Source organism: Cricetulus griseus, chromosome 7 (assembly GCF_003668045.3).
Source record: "Cricetulus griseus strain 17A/GY chromosome 7, alternate assembly CriGri-PICRH-1.0, whole genome shotgun sequence".
Lineage (NCBI taxonomy): Eukaryota > Metazoa > Chordata > Mammalia > Rodentia > Cricetidae > Cricetulus > Cricetulus griseus.
The window spans coordinates 78,921,189-78,944,140 of record NC_048600.1 but is presented as its reverse complement, the minus strand read 5'-3'; the positions used below and the strand labels follow the sequence as shown (position 1 = coordinate 78,944,140).

General features: G+C 45.4%; 1 protein-coding gene and 1 pseudogene across 2 annotated transcripts in view; both read left to right on the top strand.

The window, feature by feature from the left end:
- Arhgap44 (Rho GTPase activating protein 44) overlaps positions 1-22,952 on the top strand; it is a 159,423-nt gene that overhangs the window by 120,742 nt on the left and 15,729 nt on the right. For both annotated transcript variants that reach the window (XM_027427147.2, XM_035447638.1), the window contains exons 8-16: positions 1,318-1,386; positions 3,607-3,688; positions 4,050-4,177; positions 8,491-8,602; positions 8,959-9,040; positions 14,298-14,378; positions 16,787-16,900; positions 17,452-17,543; positions 18,605-18,785. In XM_027427147.2, coding sequence (XP_027282948.1) covers positions 1,318-1,386; positions 3,607-3,688; positions 4,050-4,177; positions 8,491-8,602; positions 8,959-9,040; positions 14,298-14,378; positions 16,787-16,900; positions 17,452-17,543; positions 18,605-18,785 — 941 coding nt within the window. The remainder of the gene's footprint in view (positions 1-1,317; positions 1,387-3,606; positions 3,689-4,049; positions 4,178-8,490; positions 8,603-8,958; positions 9,041-14,297; positions 14,379-16,786; positions 16,901-17,451; positions 17,544-18,604; positions 18,786-22,952) is intronic.
- On the top strand, positions 4,342-6,843 carry LOC113836738 (annotated as a pseudogene).

Sequence of the window (22,952 nt, the reverse complement as noted above, 5' to 3'; positions counted from 1 at the left end):
ATGAAAATTGATTCATGTTTCCCCTTTCTTCATTCATCACTTATAAACCAAGCTCAGGCTTGTCTAATCCATTTAAACCCAGATGAGAAGTCCTCATGAGGTTCCCAGAGGATAGGTTTCCTCCCCTGTCTCTGTGACTTGGTTCTGTTGCCCTGTGTACAAGAACTCCTTAAGGATCCTGGGAAGGGAGCTGACCATGCCTCCCCTCCTTGAGTTCTCAAGGAGAGCCAGTAAAATGGGCAGCTGGAGAGGCCCAGGGCACTGCAAACTGCCTAAGGTCTCACCAGGCCAACTCTTCCTGGAGTGTGGGGCTCCCTGCTTCTGTTTGTTCAGGAACCATAGTGGCTTTGTGGGTTAGTGCTCTGCCTGTCTCACTCCAATGTACACTGACTCTCCTCAGTAAGTGCCTCCTCCAGGGTACCACATGGCTTCCACATACAAGGACAGAGGAGTGACAGCCTCAAGATGCTATTAGCAGCAGTGTATGGCACTCAGAAAACATTTGTTGTGCATGCTGTGACTGTCTTCTCTGGAACTGTAACCCATTCATCTCAGAATAAAATGTTCCTGATTCCAGGGCAGCATTAGGCTGTTGCCCCTGCAGTCTATGGATAGCCTAATGGTTAAGAATTCTTAACTCAGGGGTGGTGGTGGGTGCTGGGGGACATGGGAGGATGGGAGGGAGAGGGAACTAGGATTGATATGTAACATAAGATTGTTTCTAAATTAAATAAATAAATAATTTTTTAAAAAGTTTAGCAAATAAAAAAAGAATTTTTAACTATTAAATTTGTTCACAACACAGGATGAGGTCAGAGTTTTAAATCAGCAACCCTTTCCCACTGTGTACCTTGTCTATCCTGGTTTTCTGGAAGTCACTGCATTTCTGTCACTTTCCCATGTGCCCATGGTCATTCAATTAGTTTGAGGGTGAAGGTGAGCAGGAAGGTGAATTAATCCAAGGGAAGAAATGGCCTAAGGAGGCAAGCCACTGTGAGCCACCATGAGCTTAGAATTGCTTCAGGTGGAGGGGCGAGTTGCTTAGGTGTGGAGAGCTCATTTGCACGTCACTGCAGTAGGCCAGCTTCACTTTGCTAGCCCATAAGTTAAAAGCTCTGGGTAAACTACTATCATGGTAGGATTTCCAAGTCACTCATTTCTAGAGCCATGGTTGGGAGGGCTGGACGCCCCATGGGAAGAGTTTGTGATATGTCACATACTATTGACAATCAGGTGCTGCTGTCCGGGACAAACGTTAGCCGTCCCCTTTCCCATTATTCTCTTTTTAACCTTGGTTACATATTTTATCTTGCACAGGACCAGCTCTCTGCTGACATGTACAGTTTTGTGGCCAAAGAAATTGACTATGCAAACTACTTTCAAACGGTAAGGGTCCACAAAGGCAAAACAGCAGAAAGTCTGTAAAAGGCATGGTGTGGAGGGCAAAAGAAGGTGGGCATAGAAACAAGGGCCTTCTGATTGCATGAAAGCATCATGGGAGAAGGTGTGGGGTGGAGGAAAGCGTTTTGCTGCTTCAATCTCTAGGTGAATTCTGCCCTCCACGTGTGGATTCATTTGAAAACTTAAGCTTAAAATAGAAACTCATCCCTGAGGATTATCACAGCTTAGTTGACCCATAGCAGGGATTCTTAACCAAGAGTGACTTCCTCTGCTTTGCTGGAGGACTTTGGAATTCTCAGATGCCTCTGGTTGCCCCCACTCAGAAAGGCTGTGGGCCTGTGTCAATGGTAGACACAGAAGAAAGTGCTAAGCCTCTTCAGATGCACAGTCAGCTCCCTAGAGCAGAACTGCCCAACCCAGAAAGTAAGGAGGACCCATACTGGGAAACCTAGATTTGTGACAACAAAGGATTTAAGAATAGGGAAGTATTAGTTTCTTACAAAGGCATATGTTTCTATTAAAGATTTTTGCCAAGTTCAAGGCAGGTAGATAAGCAGTGGCTGATGGCCTGGTAGCAACCCGCCTCTTCTCAGTGAAAGCAGATTGAGTCCAGAGACAGGATCTGAATCACCTGACTTCAATCATCCAGTTCAGATAGTTTGGACTCTGGCTCCTTGCAGGAGTAAATAAACGTAAGGCTAAATAAAGTAATAGCAGAAAAGTATTGATGGAGAAATCATACAATCTGAAAAAGAGTTGAGTGCACCTGTTCCAAAAGTTAACAATAAAGCTAAAACTTATGCACTTTTATTTCCTGGCCAAGGAAATGATGGGATAAGAAAATAGAGTTAAGTCAGAGAGAGTAACAGGCAGAGAGATCTGAGAAGTTTAAAGTGCTCAGTGGGTAAGCAGCTGTAGGCTATGGCATTGTCCTGCATTATTAGGGGTGCAGACTTTGCAGCCCCCCCCCATGCACACACCCACAAAAAGAGCTGGTAAGTATCCTTCCAGTGTGGAACCTCTGGTTCAAAGCAGTAGTTGAGTAGCCATATTGATTAATTTTCTGTTACTGTGGTCAAACACCACGCTCCAAAACAGCTCTTAGAAGGAAGGGTTTATTTGGGACTTATGGTACCAGACAAATAAGAGTCCATCACGGAGAGCAAGTGTAGCAGCAGGTGGGCATGGAGGCCCAAGAAGGAAGCTACAAGCTCACATCCTCAAACACAAACAGGAAGCAGAGACAGCAAACTGGAAGTAGGCAAGGCGTTTTACCCTCCGAGCCTGCCCACAGAGACATTATTTCCTCCAGAAAGGCCCACCACCTGAACCCCACTACCCCAAACACCACCACCATCTGGAGACCAAGTGCTCAAATGCCAGGAACTTTGGGGACCATTTCTTATTCTAGCCATCACAGTAATATATTTTCAAATGCATTCCACTGGTTTGAATTATGAAATTCTTAATCTGGAGTCATTGAAGCCAATGAAATTACCGGCACCCAGGCTTTCTCAGGCTACCTCCCTGGCCTTTACATGCTATTTTCTCAGGCCTCGGGTTCCCACACTAATGCTGCCATTGGTTACTCTCCATGTCAGGCTTTTATTTGGTTTTGGAGAGAGGGATAGTCAGAAAATAAATGCTAGTGAGTTTTCCTTGGCCCTAAGCAACACTGAACTTATTTCTTTAATGGATAGTATGGCAAGGAGCACACCTTGAATGTGCTCTCATTCCAGTATATCTGAAGGAGTAGAGCCACCTGCTTTCTGACCACTTACGTGTCCAAGTGACTCACAGAAATCAATATGCACACAGGCTATTGTAACTTGTGTGCATCTCCTGGGCAAATGACCTTAGCATATGTTTTCCATTTACATTCACCAATTGTTGCATCTTTCATCGCTACCTTTAGCTTTGAGGAGAGGGTGTCCAGTGTTGTCAGGTGATCTAAAGCAAGCTCTCTAAGCCAGGCTCCATCTCAGGCAGATTCCCCTATTCCTTCCTGATTCTCCTATCTTGCCAACTTCCACTTGGAGTGGCCCTCCCTACTGCCTGAAGCATATTGTCACTGGAGGAGACTGAGGGTGGCAATCCTGCCTGCTTTCTCCATGAGTGAGTGCCTTCATACAGAACTGACGGACGTCACTGTAGAAGCCTGCTTCCCTTTGGCAAAGGGTAAGGTCTGTCCTTGTGTTTTCTCAGCTTATAGAAGTGCAAGCTGAGTACCACAGGAAGTCGCTGACACTGCTGCAGGCTGTGTTGCCTCAAATCAAAGCACAGCAGGGTAAGTGCAAGCCTCCCTCAGAGCTGAGAGGGTGGGGAGCCTGCTTACCTTCCTGGATGAGAGGCCAGCTCCCCACCTGTGCTCTCCTGGGAACACTCATGTTTAGAAGAGCCAGTAGACCTCCCTGAGCTGGTGCTCACCAGTGACCCAAAGCTGAGCTCATCCTCCACACCCCACTTCAGAGGGGATGCTTGGGTATGCATAGTGCTCACCCCAGTCCTAATGGTTCTCTTCATGCCTTTCCATTTCCCACTAAGCCTTTGGTACTCTGTGTAGAATCTGGACAAGGGGAGAAAGAGCCTGGCATAGGTGGCCTTGGAAAGCTACTAACTGACTCCTTTCTTACTCACCCCTCCCCCAGAGGCCTGGGTGGAGAAGCCTTCCTTTGGGAAGCCCCTGGAGGAGCACCTCATGATCAGTGGCCGTGAGATTGCCTTCCCTATAGAGGCCTGTGTAACAATGCTGCTGGAGTGTGGGATGCAGGAGGAGGTAGGTACCAAGCAGCCGCACCCATCCCCCAAGCTGGTCTGCTCTTTTGAGAGGCAGGGTCTGCAACAGCTTCTCTCCCATAGTATGTCCACCCTGGATCCCTTATTCAAGACAATACGGGCATTATTGTGTCTTCTGCAGATACTAATAGACACCGCATTCTCATGAGAACCTTCACTTTCACAGAGAGAATAGAAGACTATGGGAGGCTGATGTCTGCCCAGGAGGACTGTATGACATATTCCAGACATTCCTTCTTTTCCTTTAGTGTGATTTGAACAATCTGCTGCTGCTTTAGCTAGTATTCACTTTACTGCCTCCTTTTTTCTTTCTCCTCCTCCTTTTCCATCTCTTCCTTTCACTCGTTCTTCCTCTCATTCTTCCTCTTCCTCTGCTTCCTTCTCCTTCCCCTCCATGCTCCTTCTTTCTCCTCTCCCTCCTCCTGCTCCTCCTCCTCTTGCTTAGTAAGTTTCTGATTTTCAGACTAATGTTCTTGCCCATCTACATCTGGTCCTTCTGCACAGATCCTCACAATTCGACTGATTGTGGCATTAGACTCTTTTTTAGAAGCCTCCTATGAGGAAGGGCTGTGAGGAATTGATGGTGATCGTTGTTGGTTTTGCCTACTCAGTCATTTGTTGGGCTTTATCTATGGGCTATTTTAACATGTTTACTTCATCTCCCTTAAGCCTGATCAGTTACTCTGTATTGGTGTAGGACATGCTATGGGCTCCGTATTTGTTATTGAGCAAAATATAAACATGGGATGAGGGCTTATAAACTTACTAGAAGAGATGAGTCTAGCATCTATCCAACAAAGTGTGATTAATCTAAGACAGGCTGTATTCTCTAAGTGAGTGCAAATTTAGTTAGAACAAGCTAAGGACTGATGAAAAGAGGGAAGGTAGCAGTATGCACATCTATGTTGGCTGTTTTGTGTGTGTGTGTGCATGTGTGTGTGTGTGTGTGTGTGTGTGTGTGTGTGTGTGTGTGTGTGTGTGTGTGTGTGTGTGTGAGGCTTTTCTTCATAGTAGGTATTAAAAAAATAAAATTTAAGGGGCATGTGAGCCAAGTTGTTGACTGCTTACAAAGGGTTTATATTGCTGTGATGAAATACCATGACCAACAAGCAAGTTGAGAAGGAAAGGGTTTATTTAACTTACACTTCAGTATTGCTGTTCATCACTGAAGGAAGCCAGGACAGCAACTCCAACAGTGCATGATCCTGGAGGCAGGAGCTGATGCAGAGGCCATGGAGGGGAGCTGCTTACTGCCTTGCTTCCCCTGGCTTGCTCACCCTGCTTTCTTATAGAACCCAGGACAAGCAACTCAGGGATGACCCCACCCACAGTGGGCTGGGTCCTCTCCCATTGATCACTAATGAGAAGATGCCTTACAGCTGGATCTCATGGAGGCATCTCCTCAGCTGAGGCTCCTTCCTCTCTGTTGACTCTAGCTCGTGTCAATTGACACACAAAACCAGCCAGTAGCACTGGGAAACTTCTGAAGATCCTGATCACTGGTATACGAGGGGCTGGAAAAACCACATCAGGCAATGAACCTGTGTCCAGGCCAGGACTGAAGTACATAAATGTGGGTGATTTAGCTTGAGAAGGATAGTCATATGATGGCTATGATGAAGAATATGGTTGCCCCATTTTAGCTGAAGATAGAGTTGTTGATGAGTTAGAGAATCCAATGAGACAAGACAGTGCTGCTGTCAGTTACCATGGTTTTGGCTCTTTTCCTGGACACTGGTTTCATATTGTGTTTGTGTTGAGAACAGATAACAGTATATTGTACAAAAGACTTGAAGCAAGGGGTTATACGGAGAAGAAACTTCAAGACAACATTTAGTATAAGATTTTTCAAGTTCTTTATGAAGAGGCCAGAGCATCTTATAGAGAAGAAATTGTGCATCAGCTGCCCAGTAATTAACCAGAAGAGCTGGAGGGTAGTATCAACCAAATCTCAAAATGTATCGAGCAATGGGTCAAAAGTCATAACTTTCAATTTATATACAGACTGGGCAGCCAGGTGTGGTGGTGCACAATTTTAATTCCAGATCTCAGGAGGCAGAGGCTAGTCTACATAGTCAGTTGTAGGCCAGCCAGGGCTGCATAGTGAGACCCTGTCTCAAGGGAAAAAATACATTTCCATAGTACAACCATTCTTGTTGTATCATTCAATCCACTTAATAGAAATTGCCCAAGGGTCAGTAGAAGGAAACTAGATTGCAGTTCTAGCTGCTGCCTGGATTTCTTTATTCTCCATGAGGAAGTTTAAACATTCTCAAATATGAATATAAAATATTAAGGATTAAGACTGAATATTGTCATCAGTAAATAAACATTCAATCTGATCAGTGGGTACGTATCTTTTAAATTTAATCACCAAAATGTAGATGGTCTCTTCAAAACGGAAAACTAAGATAAAACATAAAATTCAAAAGGGGAAAAGAAAATGATAACCATGGAGCTGGGAGATGGCTCCATCCTTAAGTACCTGCTATACAAGCATGAGGACCTTCATGGGAATCTGCAGACCCACGGAAAGAAATGTGCGTGGCTAGACCCTCCTCTAACTCTAGTACTGGGGTGGATGGGGGCAGAGAGGGATGAGAGTCCATGGAGGAGAGGTGGTGCACAAAGAGGCAGACATGGTGGCCTGGGCAGGAAGCTGAGAGCTTACGTCTTTAACAGTAATTGTAAAGCAGAGAGAGCAAACTGGAAGTGTCATGAGGTGCAAAGCCTACCTCCACAGGCACACTTCCTCCAGCAAAACTGCACATGCTAAACCTCCTCAAACAGTGCTACGTACTGGGGACCAAGTGTTCAAATGCCTAAGCTTATGGGGACATTTATCATTTAAATCCCCACAAAGACTAATAGTAATCAATAATAAAATAGAGTAGTTCTAACAACATGTTGTAATAAAAGAATTTAAAGTCTGTAAGTGACCCCTTTCTAGAATTTTCCATTTAGTATTTGAAGACTGGGGTTATGGAAAATGAAAAATGCCAATAGGGCAGGGACACCGTCTTTGACAGCTCTGTTCCTCTTTAGTATTATTCATCCCAATCACTACTGGCTCTTCTTGTGTGGTCACAGCATGGGTTTAAGTTGCAAGCCAATCTTCCAATCCCTTCGAGTGCTCTGTAGCTTGATGTCCTTGTCACAGAAGCTTGATGGGCACATTTGTATGAACTTGTTAGCATAACCTCCTCACATAAATGCTAACGAGTTATAAACATCTGCTTGTCTCACATCCTCCAATAAGAAAGGGATTAGTCAGCCCAGCAGCTCAAAACCTCTGTCATAGACTGGGAATGTTTTCTTTGGAAGGAACTTGGAAGTTTGAGCTACCATGAAAACAAAGAGGAGGGAGGGTCACCTTCCCAGCTTGCTTTTCAGTCTACGGGGCACCTAAGGAGGCAGAGAAGAAAGCCAAAGGGCTCCACACTTCACAGCCCTGGGCTAGAGCCTCCTTCCCATCTGTGACCTGCATTTATCTTCTCTTCCAAGCACACCTGTCCCCCTCAGTTTTACATTGTAATGTGAGACTGTCCATTTGAACCTAAGTGGTAGTAATACCAAAAATAATGAATAATAATGGAACCTGGAGCTGGCAGGCCACCATCACCTTCACATCCCTTTCTTCTGAGGAGACAGATGCTATTTATTTCACTTGGTGTCTCCCAATGTATATTCAAGTACACACATAAGCATGCATATACATATATCCAGTAGCCCCGTGGTTCTCAACCTGTGGGTTGTGACCCCTTTTGGGGTTGAATGACCCTTTCACAGGGGTCACCTAAGACCATCAGAAAACACAGGGATTTTAGTTATGATTCATAACACTAGCAAAATCACACTTATGAAGTACCAACAAAAATGGTTTTATGGTTGGGGGTCACCACAACATGAGGAACTATATTAAAGGGTCCCAGCATTAGGAAGGTTGAGAACCATTGCCATAGACATTTGTTTGTCCATGTTATCAGACCTTTGTGTCTGGCAGCTCTCCAGTAGATCCTCCAAGATTTACTGTAAGTGTAAAAGAAGCAGGGACCTGAGCATCCAAGGTTCCTATACCCAATAAACTTAGTGCGGTGAGCCTCTCAGCAGTGAGCTGCTGTACTTGAGAACAGCATGGTGGACTCACAGTTGCTGCAACATTAGAACATGACATTAATGGACATGCTGGAAGAGGGTGGTTCAGAGGGAGGAGCAGGTAGACTTTCCATCTCTGTTGTTCTGTTATTCCTCTGAGTGGCTGGTCATGCTCTAACCCCACTATCCTATTGGTAGGGCCTCTTCCGGGTAGCCCCGTCAGCCTCCAAGCTGAAGAAGCTGAAAGCCGCTCTGGACTGCTGTGTGGTGGATGTACAGGAATACTCGGCAGACCCCCATGCCATTGCAGGTGGGTACCTTCCACCTCTGAGCCAGGGTTCTCAGGAAAGGAGTGAGCATGGGCAGTGTGTGGCTCCATATCAGAAACAGTGGCTCCAGATGTCCACATAGGCCCCTCTTTCAGCCATGATTGTTCTGATCACTGAACGAAGACTACCTCAGGAGCAAAGCTGAAGGTGATGTAATGTGAAAAATAAGGGGCAGGGCTGTGCAATTTTCAATCCAGGTACTCTCAAAGCCTGACAACTATTCACATGGGAAACCACTATTTGATCTTGTGTTGGCCAAGGAATCATGTCTACCTGGAGCGGTGTGGGCTGATGCAGTTTCTGCTGTGTTGTAACAGCTTACTGTATTTATGCCCAGGGGCTTTGAAGTCTTATCTTCGAGAGTTGCCAGAGCCTCTTATGACCTTTGAACTCTATGAGGAATGGATCCAGGCTTCCAAGTGAGTACCTTGTATTGGATTGTGCTGAGGGTTGGGATTACGGGGACTATAATCATCTATCGGTATCTGTGGACCATCGGATGCTTAGGCAGCCAGCATAGTGTTTTCATAGAACCTCGTGTGCACTTTAAGCCATCCGTAGATTACTTATAGAACCTAATGCCATGTAAGTAGTTGCTGCACTGCATTGTTTTTAGGTTCGCAGAAGTGTGAAAGCCTGTGATCTGGGATCAAGCAACTGCCCTTCTTGCTTTCCATCATGAAGAACAAGTTTCCAAAAAGGCATGTGCAAGAATGTAGAGTGCAACTCTACTTGGGAAGTTACTAATGGCTCATTGAAGGGTAGAGGCACTGCCTCATGTTCTGAGGCAATTAAGAAGCTGTTTGGTTCACTCTGGGTACTAGGGAAGAGAGGTCTGTTAGGGAATGAAATAATCAAGTTAATGAAGACGTGTGTGTGTGTGTGTGTGTGTGTGTGTGTGTGTGTGTGTGTGTGCGATTTCTTTCATTATTTGGGATTCTAATATAATTACATCATTTTCCCCTTCACCCTCCTTCCCCCAGTTATATACTTTTTTTTTTTTTTTCCGAGACAGGGTTTCTCTGTGTAGCTTTGGAGCCTATCCTGGCACTCGCTCTGGAGACCAGGCTGGCTTCGAACTCAGAGATCTGCCTGCCTCTGCCTCCTGAGTGCTGGGATTAAAGGCAGATTAAAGGCATGCACCACCAATGCCTGGCCTCCCAGGTATATTTTTTAAAAACAGATAAACACCCAACTCTCAATAAAATAGAATTTTAGAAGTGGCCCTATCTATGTACATTAAAGAATGTTATAGAAAGGCCAACTAGGCAATGGCAGTGATTTCTTTTAGCAGAAAGAACAAGAAAACAGTAGTCTCAAGGTCTTTACCCATATCTAATTATAGAAATATTTTAGCAATAGTGAATTAATAGCATGCAATAGAATTAATAGATGCAATCCATGCTCCTCCTGCCCCCCCCCCCGCCAAAATAGGGCCAAGGGAGCAGAATTAGCAGGCCAGCAGCTAGTGCAGCCCACAGCCAAAGCAAACGATAGTCGGTGGTTCCTCAATGCAGCTTGCCTTTATGATTATTTTCTTGTTTGTGTGAGCTTCATCGAGGTGTATGTTCTCTTTGTCCATAGGTTAAGAAAATACAAATGACCATGTGTAGTGAGGAAGTAGACAAGATGGGGGCAGGAGAATTGGCAACCAGAGCCAGGATGGTGGAAACCAGGGTAAAGATCATGCAGGTAGCAGAGAAGAGGTGGGAGAAGCTTTTCTGAAAGCAGGTTGGGAGCAAAGGTGCCTATGCATGGAAAGAATTTCTAATAATCTCTGGTCATGGGTCTTGGCCATCCAATGCATCCAATTTAGCCTGCAGAAAGAACACTGGAGGCTGTATCAAATGGCCATCATCTCTTTCAAGTGAATCATCATTCATTTTAATTGACATATAATCTACAAGGTTTTGTGGTGTGATGTGATGTGTCACTGTGTGGATGTGTTGTGCAGTGATCAACCCAGGGTGATCGTTAGCATACTCATCACCTCAAATGTGCAATGCTCATTATTCTTCCATTCCTTGAAATATTGGGAGCTCAAAGATACCAAATTCATCTCAAGCTGAGGGCATGCTTAAGTGTATCAAACTAGAGAAAGCTGTCTCAAGTCAAATTGCTAGTGCCGTTTGTTTTCCAAAGTAGAATAGTCATACTATGGTGAACATATGGTCCATATGTTGTACTATGAAGGGAGGTCTCAGGTTCCATGGTGCTATTAATAAATGGTACCATCTGTTGAATGCTTTTTTAGAGGCTTGCCATTATTCTAAACTCATAATCATGTTTGAACCATCTAATTTTCATAACTTTCTGAAGTTGGCCAGGCTGTTTCCCTCACTTTGCAAATGAGAACTCGAAGGTGTGGAGTGTGGCTGGGGCAGCAAGTTACTTGCCAGCTAACACATGAGGGTGAGGAATTGAATCAAATGTATCCAGTCCTAGAGCTCACACATGCAGCCACTGCATTTGATGCCTTTGCAGAACAAGACAGAGATTCTAGTGAGAAATGAGTGCATATCCTCTGCTGGAAACTGCCCCTGTGTTTCTACTGGATAGATAAGAGCTCTTGATAGGAATCTAGAGAGAGGAAGGACAGCTGAGAGTGGCACTGAGAGTGTGGAGAGAGAGACACTTTGGTCCCAGTTCATTTGAAGAGGTGAGTGTCTACCAGAAGAAAGGAGTGACCCTGACGACTCCCAGACACTGAACCGAGGAAACACAAGGACTTGTTTCTACCCCTGGATAATAAGCATTTCTAATGTTGAAGATCCATGGGGAATAGTGGAGCCTGCCTTGCAGGTTCTCATCTTCTAAGGAAATGAGTTTCCTGAGTGGAAATGTTCCCCACTGTCTGCCTGCATCAGGTTCTCTTGGTACACATTCAAGATACCAGGATCTGTGCCTGCTTCTCAGAGATCTGGATTGAACTGCCTGGGATTCTATGTTTCCATACTCCCCGAGCTGCTGAGAGCATAACCTTGGCCCCACGAAGAGGCTAGGTTTCATGCAGGATGGCACTCAGTTGGACTTAGAATGTAATGCTCCAGGCTGACACAGAAGTATGTAGACAAATCTGAGGGGACTTAGGACACCAAGACACAGGTAGGCCAGGAAAAGAGAGGAAGCCAGATTCCAGATGACTAGTGCCAGAGAGGCTGCTCTTTGCAGTGAGTGACAGGTAGTGCAGAGACTCACAAGTAACTGGTCAACTAACTGGGATGATAATTAGTGCCTGTTGAGGGCTGGGCCTAAGTCTGTACCAAACCTGCTCCATGGAACTCAGGGAACATTAAAGAAGAAAGAGAAGAAAGGATACAAGAGCTGGATGACAGAAAGGAGATGGGATGCTGGTTTCTGGATATGACGTGGCCCTTGGACTTAAAACTCAGTGCAGTTGTGGCTACCTGTATAAGACGTCACAAGACTGAGCCAGCAAGATAGCATTCCAGCAGGCTGAACTAGTTGAACTCGGTGGATTACAGACCACTAAAAGAGAGAAGCCATAACAATGGGAAGGGAACATGCTGGAGAGGCCCCAAAGGAGTAGGATTTGGTAGTTGAGATAGATGTGACCAAGATGTATTGTATATGTGTATGAAATAGTGAAAATATAAATAAAATATGTTTTTTTTTTTTTTTTTTTTTTTTTTTTTTTTTTTTTAGAAACAAGAGTTTATCAATCTAGTGCAGACTTACTGGGACTGAGGAGGTGTGTTTGGAAGTCTGATAAACTAAGTACCTCCATGGTAGAGTATGCAGAGATGGAGGAAGATGCAGGATTCTGAGGCTAGGAGACCATCCTCAGGGCACATGCCCTGGAGAAGGATGCAGAGTTCTGAGGCTAGGAGACCATCCTCAGGGCAGACAGATGCCCTGGTTGACTCCTCTGATGCACTGTTCTTAGAGACAGAACTGGGCTGTCTCAATCCTGGGCTGCCTCATGCATTACCTTCTGCCTCACCTTAAATGTCAGCTCTCAGAGAAGCCTTCCCTGGTAACCCTCCTCCCTCTGCCCTATTGCTTCTGCGCTAGGGAGAGTATGAATGTCTTGGGTTGTTGGTACAGCTGCTAGGTTAGGAACTCCTCTGAGGGCTTCTTCCCAGCCTATAGGGCTGTTCCTGGCACAGAGGGACTCATTCTAATATGTGTCTGTTGACTTACAGTCCTTGAAAGGTCAGATATCATCTGCCCTTCATCAAAAGGCAAATTCAGCTTAACATCTAAAAGGCTTTCCTTTTGCACTTTACAAATGAGCAGCACTGAGTGCCTCCAGTGAAGCAAGCAGGAGGGGCTGGCTTTACAGGCAAAAAACAAACAAAACAAAACAAAAACAACAACAAAAAAAAAAGAGACAGAAACAACAGAAAGTAATTGTTTTAAAGGGACTAAAGGATTCCTTAGAGGGTGAGACAGAGGGGATGATAGGGGATGATCCTGTGGGCTCAGGAACACTGGACTTCCCAGGACTGGTTCCTGCAAGACTACCGTTTTAGGAAACCGGTCCCAGTTTTCATAGTTCACTTTGATTGTGTGGCTTTTAGCACAGTGGTCCCATTACAGTTTGGTCTGTTCTGCCAGGCCCAGTGCCAGCCATCAGCACTAAGAGGTAACTTCCCACAGACTATACTGTCACCTTCAGAAAAGTTAAAGACAGGAAGAGGACATGGGGCTGTAGCCACAGAAAGTGCCTTCCCAAGGGAGAGAGGGACAGCTGTGGTGGCAGCAGCTGTAATGCCAATATTTCATGTGGATTGAGAACCTTGCATAAACCAGCAGCAGGGCCCAGCGGCAGGGGCAGCACCTGGGTCACATTCTTGTTTAAAGTCTTCCCACCAGCTCAGTGAGGCCGGTGTTGTTCGCAGAGGTCAGGGAGTGGAAGGGCTACTTCACAGCCTCCCAGTCAAGGCCCGCTCTGCTCTGACCAGACTGTGCATGAATTGTTCTGTTAATTTCTGCTCATAAGTGAAGCTTTTAGCTGACATGTGAGGTGATGGCCATACCTTAGGTGTGGGGGCTCACCTGCTGCTCTTTACTCTTCAGATCTGGGGAAAAGACTGTTCTGCCATCAGACTTTCTCATCATGCAGGCCTGGGTGTAGGTTTTCATAAAACTTAGTCCTCTAAAGAATGCTTTTAATTCTGAGAGATTGATAGTAAGCTCATGGAGTAAATTGGAATTGAAGTGAAATTTTGAAAGGCTGGATTTATTTTTATGTCTGTGTAACTTACTTATTCAAGTTATTTGTTGAACTTTTAATTTATTCCAGATATGGAGGAATTTAATAAGCATCGAGTAAAGTCTGGTGAGCTGATGATCTGCAGGGTGCAGTGTGCTGCAGAGTCAGGCTCCCCCAGCCGGTGTCCTGTGTTCTCCCGACACCCACAAAACCCTTTGTTCCACAATATCTAGCCTGTTGACCTCACTGTTATCCTGTTCTATTTGTTCACCTGAGATCTGTGATCCATGCAGATGAAGTTTTATTAAAATAGTGTAAGGCAGGACTGAAGGAGAACATAGAAGGTGGAAGTGATAACAGCCATGTGTGTTTAATGAAAATAACAGGCATGTGATTGGCAATGTCCAGTGTCCATGACAATGACTGGCTAGAAAGACTGGTGGTCAGTGCTGTGCCAGTTCGTGTTCAACCAATGGCTTTTCCTGTCAATTTCCCAGTATTCAGGAGCAAGACAAGAGACTCCAGGCTCTCTGGAATGCTTGTGAGAAGTTGCCCAAGGCCAACCATAACAACATCCGGTAAGTAAGGAATGGGGAAGTGGATTGGGGTTACATGAGCCCAGCTGGCCTGTTCCCTGGGCAAAGACCATGGGAATTAGCATGCATGGGCACCCTATGGGATTCACTGTACTGTTAGCATGCCTGGTCCATTTTAACCTTCACACAGCCTGTAAGATAAGGCAGGAGCAAGTTGATAGGTTTGCTGCTAAGCAAAGGGACAGAAGCCCCATGTCAACAGGGGCTACCCAACAGCCATTGGCTAACTCTATAAAGTTTTTCAGTTTGTGAAGAACAAGGAGTATTTCATACCCTCTGACAGTATTTGAGATTGGTAGACCTCTAGCTGACCTACTCTGGAGCCAAAGGAGGCAGATGTGACCTTGAGCTAGTCATAGGCAGGGTGGTGAGATAAGGCGTTCCACATGTCTGTATTCTGGGAACCACCTCTCTACTGCAGACCCTTCCCCACCCTTGGCTTCTCCGCCTTGCCTTGCCTCTTTCTCTCTTGCTTGCTTCCTCTCCCTGTTTCTCAGGATACAGATTTTCAGCTTCAACTTCTGCTTCCATCTGTCTGATAATTTTTGTTTCCCTGTTAAAAAATCCCTGGAGTGGTGGTGTGGCTGTTCCTAGAGCACTAAACCCCGAATTGCCATATGATGTGGCAGCTCCACTTCGGAGCATCTGCCCAAAGGAATTGAAAGCAGGAGACTGGATATGTATGCACCCACATTCATAGCATGGAGTATTCAAAGTGGAGATAACCTAAGTATCCCAGGCCAATAAGTGGATGAATCCATTGTGGTGTGCACATACACCAGAATTGTGGTTCTTACAGTACCATGGACAAAAACAGATAAGGTGTTGAAAGTAGTTGGAGTCACAGGTACTGAAGCTGGTTGCCAGGACTGGGCAGAGAGGGAATGCATACAGTCTCAATTTAAGAAGGCCAAAATGGTCCTGGAGGTAGATAGATGGTTGTGATGGTTGCCTAGCAATGTGGACATAGCTCGCAGTACAAATGGATAAAGTGAACTGTAGCTGTATTTTATTAAAATTTGCATTTAAAAATATCCTAACCCAAGTCAAATATGCACACCTCACTACATGTTGGTGACCTCAACCCTCAGCCACTGGCAAGGATCCAGGTTGTATGTTCTCAGAGATCTCACATCCTGGTCCAGTCCTAGGATGCTTCTTGGAGGTTGAGACATAATCAGGAGAGACTGTGGGTAGAGCTAGTACAGGGAGGAGATGGTGACTACTGGGTTGGACTCCCCTTTCCCCCCAAACGCAGGTGTACTGTCTGGTGGGCTATCAGAAGGTGAGTTAAAATCCTTCAAGGAACTTCCTTTGTTGTGACCCAAGGATGGCAGCCTTTTGTAGCTAGGAGTCCAGAAGAAAACAAACACCCCTGGAGCCACTAGGGAAGACAGAGATATTTTCAGTGTGGCATGCCCAAGCTGTTTTGGGGTGTTTACCTTGTGCACAGCTTCATTCTCTTTTTAAAAACTGAAGTTATGGAGATACAATTCACACACCACTGTGCCTTTTAAAAGGTGACATTTAGGACTGAGTCTACATTCACAGAGTTGTATACCTAATGTCTGACTTTAGAGTGTTTTTCATCACTCCACAAAGAAACCCAGTTCACATACAGCCATTCTCCACCACCTCCTGTCCAACCCAGCAACCACTAACCCACCTTCTTGCACTGTGAACTTTCCCATTCTGGATATTTCATTTAATGAAGAGGAAGTACACTGTGTGGCCTTTTGAATCTGCCTTCTTATGATTGCCATATTTCCAGGGCTCATCCACATGACAGACAAAAAGTGTCAATTCTTCTTCCTCTTTTTAATGCCTTTATAACATTCTACATAAATGCATTCACTCCTTGAAGAGAATTTGAGTGGGCTTGGCTCTATGAATACATGACTCTCTGGATGTCTTTAGCAGCTTGGGCACAGGTGTATTTTTCTTGGGTGTATTCCTAGCAGTGGAATTGCAGGGTCATATTCTGTTGTCATCGGCTCTTTCCAGGAAGCCCGAGAGTAATAACACCCCAGCATGTGGTTATCCACAGACACATTGGTTACAGAGAAAGGATGACAGGAGGTTACACAGGAGGCAACAGGGTTTGGTGATAGATACACCTTGATCATCCTGTACTAAGGCATTAGGACAGATGGGGCCTTTTACTGCTTATTCACTGGAGTGGATGTGACCATCTAACTGGGTGGGTTCTGGGTCTGTCTGCTTTGGGGAAGAGAATCCAGAATTCCCGTTTCCTAATGTGGGATATTCATATATTGCTGTGAGTCACCTTGTTTGGAATATCCTACAAGAGAGAAGTTTCTATTCTGCCCTGCAGGACTATGGTTAGTATTGAGCCCTAGTTAAATCCAACTCTTCTCATTGCCTTTCAGGTACTTGATCAAATTCTTATCCAAGCTGTCTGAATATCAGGACGTAAACAAGATGACTCCCAGTAACATGGCAATTGTCCTAGGACCCAATCTCCTGTGGCCACAGTCAGAGGGGTGAGTACAGGAAGGAGAGGCCCCCTAGGGTACCAGGCATGGGCTGCAGGGCAAGAGGCCTGGGCCCTGGATCATCTCAGCCTGTTAGCTCCAGTTCTGTTGTGGCCTACTCCTCCTTGGGGTCAGAAGGAGGAAGAGAACCCTTCAGCTCTTCCTCACTGAGGAAGGTATTCTCTGACGAATCTAAACCAGTGTGGAATGTGACAGAGGAAGGCAAGGGACATGATGGCACCAAGCATGGCAAGCTCTCTTGGGCCCTCTGGAGGACTCTGTAAGAGGATATAGCTCCTGGCATCTAGACCTGAAAGGATGCTTGGTTGTCTGCAAGATGCAGCAGAGTTGAAAGACAGATAAGCTCCCCTGTGTTGAAAAAGCATAATGGCTAGTGTGTGGTCACCAGGAGTAATCCTCTTCATAAAACTTCAGGGAAGCGGCTGACAGAGCTGGGCCTGCACGATTCCAGGCCAGTGTCTTTTCTCCAGCTTAGTGGAGCTTAGTGAAGCTGTCCCACTGCCTCAGCTGGTACCCCCTTCCCCCTGTTCTGCTTGTAGGAACATCACCGAGATGATGACCACAGTGTCACTGCAGATTGTTGGCATCATTGAGCCCATCATCCAGCATGCCGACTGGTTCTTCCCTGGGGGTAAGTGTCAGCACTCACATACGGGGGACAGAGGGGTAGAGGTGGGGACAGGAAAGTCACTGTGAGCTTGGAGCCTGTGAAGCCAGAGGTGTGCAGCCAGTCTTTGGGTAGCTTTTTTTTTTTTTTTTTACTCCTCCTGCACACACCTGCCAATGCCCCAGGCATTGGAGCACAGTCTGGGGTGCTCTCCTCTCTCTGCCTCCCCAGGAAGACATTCTGGCACCCAGGTGTCCATGCCCTCTGCTAACCAGGTCCATGGATTCTCCTGACCTAATATCTACACTGTGGTTTATTCACATCTACAAAATGTGGGAAACTGGCCAAGAACAGGGTGCCCCTTAGCTTCAAACTCCTCACTTTCCAAATGCAGAGAGAGGGTAGCTGCTCCTGAGGCATGCAGTGCAGTTGGGGACAGGGAAGCACTTCAGTTCAGGGCTCAGATAGTACCTGGGCACTGCCTTCCCACTGACTTAAATGGTGTTGTTTGAGTTGCCCCTCAGTGCATAAAAGCAGGGCTCCAAGGCAGTGAATTGCTTTTTTTTTTTTTTTTTTTTTTTTTTTTTGTGTGTGTGTGTGTGTGCGAGTGCGTGCCTGGTTCAAAATTAGGTACTGGATGCAGCTCTCTACAAGAGAGTTTAAAAGATGTTATGGGCCATGGAAGTGTCATTACACGTGTGTTTCTCTGTGGTGATCGTTGTATGGAGACAACAGTTGTAATACTATTTGCTAAAACAAGGACACACTGTTCCTGTACATCTTGTGTAGTAAACGATGATGGTGAGCTTGTAGCCACTAACTTATGTGAGGACAAAATGGTATGGGGATCCCAGCGTCATAGTTCAGCAGTCAGGGCTGGCCTGGTTATCTCCCTCCATTAAAGGCCAATCTGGCGATCACATAGTCCCTTTGTTGGCTGGTCAGTGTGATGAATTAATACCACTAGGTTAGCTGGTATAGACTGTGAGGTGAATTCTTCTAAAGGCAGCGTGTGAGTGATTCTCATCCAGGAGAGGTGTGCCATTAGCTGGAGATCACGTACAACTGGTCCTTTCTCCCTGCAGAGATAGAGTTCAACATCACAGGCAGTTATGGGAGTCCGGTCCACGTGAACCACAATGCCAACTACAGCTCAATGCCCTCCCCAGACATGGACCCCGCTGACCGGCGCCAGCCAGAGCAGGCACGCCGGCCCCTCAGTGTTGCTACAGACAACATGATGCTGGAGTTTTACAAGAAGGATGGGTATGATCTAGTGTCCCTCTTTCAGCATTGGAAATATTAGTTTAGGGGAGGGGGTTAAGAAAACCAGGATTGATGGGAAGGGTGGACTTTTTAATGACACTTGAGGTGGCTTGTAGCAATTCATTTGGGACCTCATCCCTGGTGCTTTTGTCTGTGCTGTCTGGGACAGGTTTCTCTGGCTTGTTTCTCTTTGGGCCAGAGGTAAGTACAGCCTTCTCAGCTGACCAGATTTGCTATCAGTACGGTAAGTTCTCAGCAAATAATCATTGACCAATGAAGGAAATTAATTATTAAATCATAAATGCATCTTTTTTTATTTAGATACACAGTCTTATATAGCCCAGGCTAGCCACACACTGTCCATTTAAAGAGATAACCTTAAACTTCTAATCTTCCTATTTCCATCTCCCAAGTGCTGGGAGTCTAAAGTGTATCCACATACCTGGTTTTAGGCAGTGCTGAGGATTGAACTCACACTGTGTCCGTGCTAGATAAACACTCTGGCAGATAAGCCACACCCTCAGCCCATAAACTCTTTATTTTGGCTCAGAATACACTGATGTGTAGCTGGGAGTGTAACCCAGTGGCACAACTCACTCTTTGCATATGTGAAGTTAAATCTCAGTAGTACAGAATTAAAAAAAAAAAAAAGCCCACATGTATAAATGTATGACCATCCCTACCTCTTCACTAGTTTTGTCTTAACTGTAGGCCTGCTAACCTGCCACCTTGAGTGGCTTACTTGCACACACAGCACCTTTAATGACTAAGTTTCATTGTGAGGCAGGAAAGGAACCCTCACTTAGCAGTGGCCCAAGTATACAGCTTTTCTAGGTTTCGAAGGGTCTGCCTGCTTGAATGCAGTTCAAGTTCACCCAGCTTAGTGTGTGAATGAGAGGAGCAGCCGCTCCATGCGCTCATTAAATCAGTTTACATAATGCCTAATTACACAATGTAAGCAACAGAGGCATAAGCAGGTTACATAACCCACTCCAGTGAGTCATGGTGAGTAGCCACCCAGGAACAGCAGAGTCTGTGGACTGATGAGAGTCCAGCCCACCAAGGGTGTCAGTATACCTGCTGCCAGAGTGGGTTATCATGGTTTGCCAAGCCAGTCAATTAAGTAAACTATGATTAGGAATTAAAAACTATTTATATGCAATCATAGTCTACAATTGCTCCTTCAGGGCAGGAGCATGGAGCACCAAGTCAATGAAACTAGGATGATGGGGGGACTACAGCCACCAGACCTCCCTCTTTAACTAGGAACCACCAGGATGTGTTGGAAAGGCAAATGCCAAAAAAGCCTGGGGGCTGTGGAAGGGAGGGAGTCAAACTGCCCCTCCTCCTTGTGTATGGGAGTTGGCACTGGGAGCTAGAATTTGCAGTGTGTGTCCTAAGACTGTGTCCTGTGATGTCAGGGGAGGGGCAGTTGTCTTCAGTGGGTTACTTCTCCTGCTTGTGACCTTACTCAACAAAGATAATGTGTGAGATGTATGGGGTTATTTTCATATGTGTGCATTTGTGTGTGTTCACTATCTAGTAGGGAGAGGGAAAATAGAAACTCTTAGACATTCAAATATGGAAGAGAAAAATCTTTACAAAAAAAAGTAGCAAAACTAGAATCAGACAGAGACAGAAAACTAGAGTGCACATTGGGCTTTTCTTTTAAAGCTCCTTGTAAGCAGCAGCCCAGTACCCATGTGACCCCTCGCCAAGCCGCCAGGATGCCCTCACAGGTAGATGCTGGTGCTGGCCAAGCCATAGAGAACACCTTAGAATCACCGGGCTCTTCCAAGTCTACTGGCCTCCTTCAGTGTACAGGTGTGGCAGCAGCTTCGCCCATGGCATTTTAAGCTGATGTCACCCCTCTGGTAAAGTTCTGTAGCTTCAGAACACTGGGAATGAAGTGTCCCATCTGTGTGCCATGCTGATCTAAGGTTGGAGCCTGTGTGAGGCTCGGTATGTATAGGCACTTCTGCCAAGCCTGGTGATCTGAGTATGATCCCCAGGCCCTGCATGGTGAAAGGAGAGAATTACTCTCACAAGTTGTCTTCTAACCTCCACACATGCTGTGGTGCATTTACACACACACACAGACACACACAGACACAGACACACACACACACACACACAGACACACATGAATTTTATAAGCTCAAAATTTTTATTTCCATCATCTACCCTTCCAGTCTAAGTATTAGTGCAATACCTGAAGTAAAATGTATTGTGTGTATTTTAAAATTTGTATTCCACAGCAAATAAGATAGAAAGCATAGTTTAAGCTAACCCTCAAAGAGCTGTCTGCCAGGGCAAGATTTGAAGCCATGTACCACATGATGACATTTGGGTAAGGATAGCTCACATACATGACCGTCATATGAGATTATGTATTTAATGATGCCACAGCTAGCATAGTTTGTATGTATAGTCTGTCATGTTCAGACAAAACTGAAATTGGCCAGTAACAGATTTTCTAAGCCAGCATGGTCAGTTCTGAATTTTGAAGGAAAGATGAGTTATTGCTGTTTGAGGGAGAGGAGAGCACTCCACATCCACTGAGTAGCACAGTATTCACTAATTCTCAACATCTGTCACCATTTCTGAGCTCTTAATATATCTTGAGAAAAATGTTAAAATAAGTTGCCCAGTGAAATGTTGACACTAAATAGATGTTGTTGAAGGTTTTTTGCCCAAGATAAAAAGAAACTGCAAACTATATATCCATGAAGCTATTATTATCAAATCAGAAAAGTTGGGGCCAACAAACCGGATAAAATTGGACATAAGTGGGAAGTCTTCTGCCAGCATCAAGAGCATCTTTGGGGCCAATGGCTTCTAAACCCTAGTTGTCACATAAGGCAGCTTGCTTTCCACGGGGCTGGCCATGAGGCCTTTCTGATTCATAACACCACAAGTGGAATGTCTTCAGTGAGTCATGGGTGAGAGTCAAGAGCTCACATCTGTGGTTTTCATCATGACACACAGGATGATAGCCACCCACAGATATGGGGTCCAAATCTGCAACCTGTATATATTACTTTATTCTGAAAAAAACAAAACAAAACAAAACAAAACTCTTTGCAGTAGTGATTAAAGTAAGGATCTTGAAGTAGGAGGTTGAACTGGCTTCTCAGTGGTTCCTATAGCACATCATTTACAAGGGGAAGGCAGGGAACTATGCTGCACTAGAGCTGTGATGGTGGAGCTGAGATTTGAAGGTTGGCTGATACCAGAAGCTGGAACAGAAATAGATCACATGTCCCCTAGAGCCCCTGAAGGGACCACAGCCGTGCCTCTGCTGAGTGGACCATAATGATAGAGAATCTGGAATCTGCTTCCAGAACTGTGTTTACGTCTGTCATTTGCCACTTTTGTGGCACCTATCACTGCAGCTGCAGGAGCCTAATACAACCATTTACTGCAGCTGCCAGCGAGCAGTATTATAGGAAAGATTCATCCGATAATTTAGTTTTCCTTGTTCCATGTTGGTGTCTCAATGACCTTCACTGGCATCCAAGCAAGCCATGGTGATGTTCTTGGCTGAGGACAGGTGTGTTGTGGAACTTCTGAGACTAACCCTATAGCTACTTGCTATGTCTCTGGGGACACTAAATCTAGGAATACTACTGGTGCAGAATCTAAGCATCCCTTGGAGAGAAATTGATGTCCCAAGGGAGCAGTGACAGCTCTCTCAGGAAGTCTCAACTTTTGAGTGACATCCCCACATCTTTAAGGTTATAAAGTAGGACAGTGGGGCTAGAAGAATGATGGCTCAGCAGTTAAGAGTACTTGCTGCACTTCCAAAGGACATAAGTTCAATTCCCAGCATGGTTGGGTGGCTTACAACCACCTGGAAATCCTGCTCCATGGGATTCAGTGCCCTCTTCCAGACCCCATAGGCACCCTCACACCTGTCACACACAGGCAGAGGCACATCACATGTAAAAAAGAAATCTTTAAAGTAATGGCATGCCTGGCCCCACTCTTCTGCGGCATCCTGACAAACCCTTTTCCTTGCCTCTTAAATACTTGATATTTTTGTCTTTCTACACTATGCCAAGGGCTTGAGATAACTCTGCAAGCATACTAAAGCCAAACTGACCAATGATACCTGAAGGTCATGAAGGGCTGTCTTTAACTTACAAACCATTCTTTAGGCAGGAA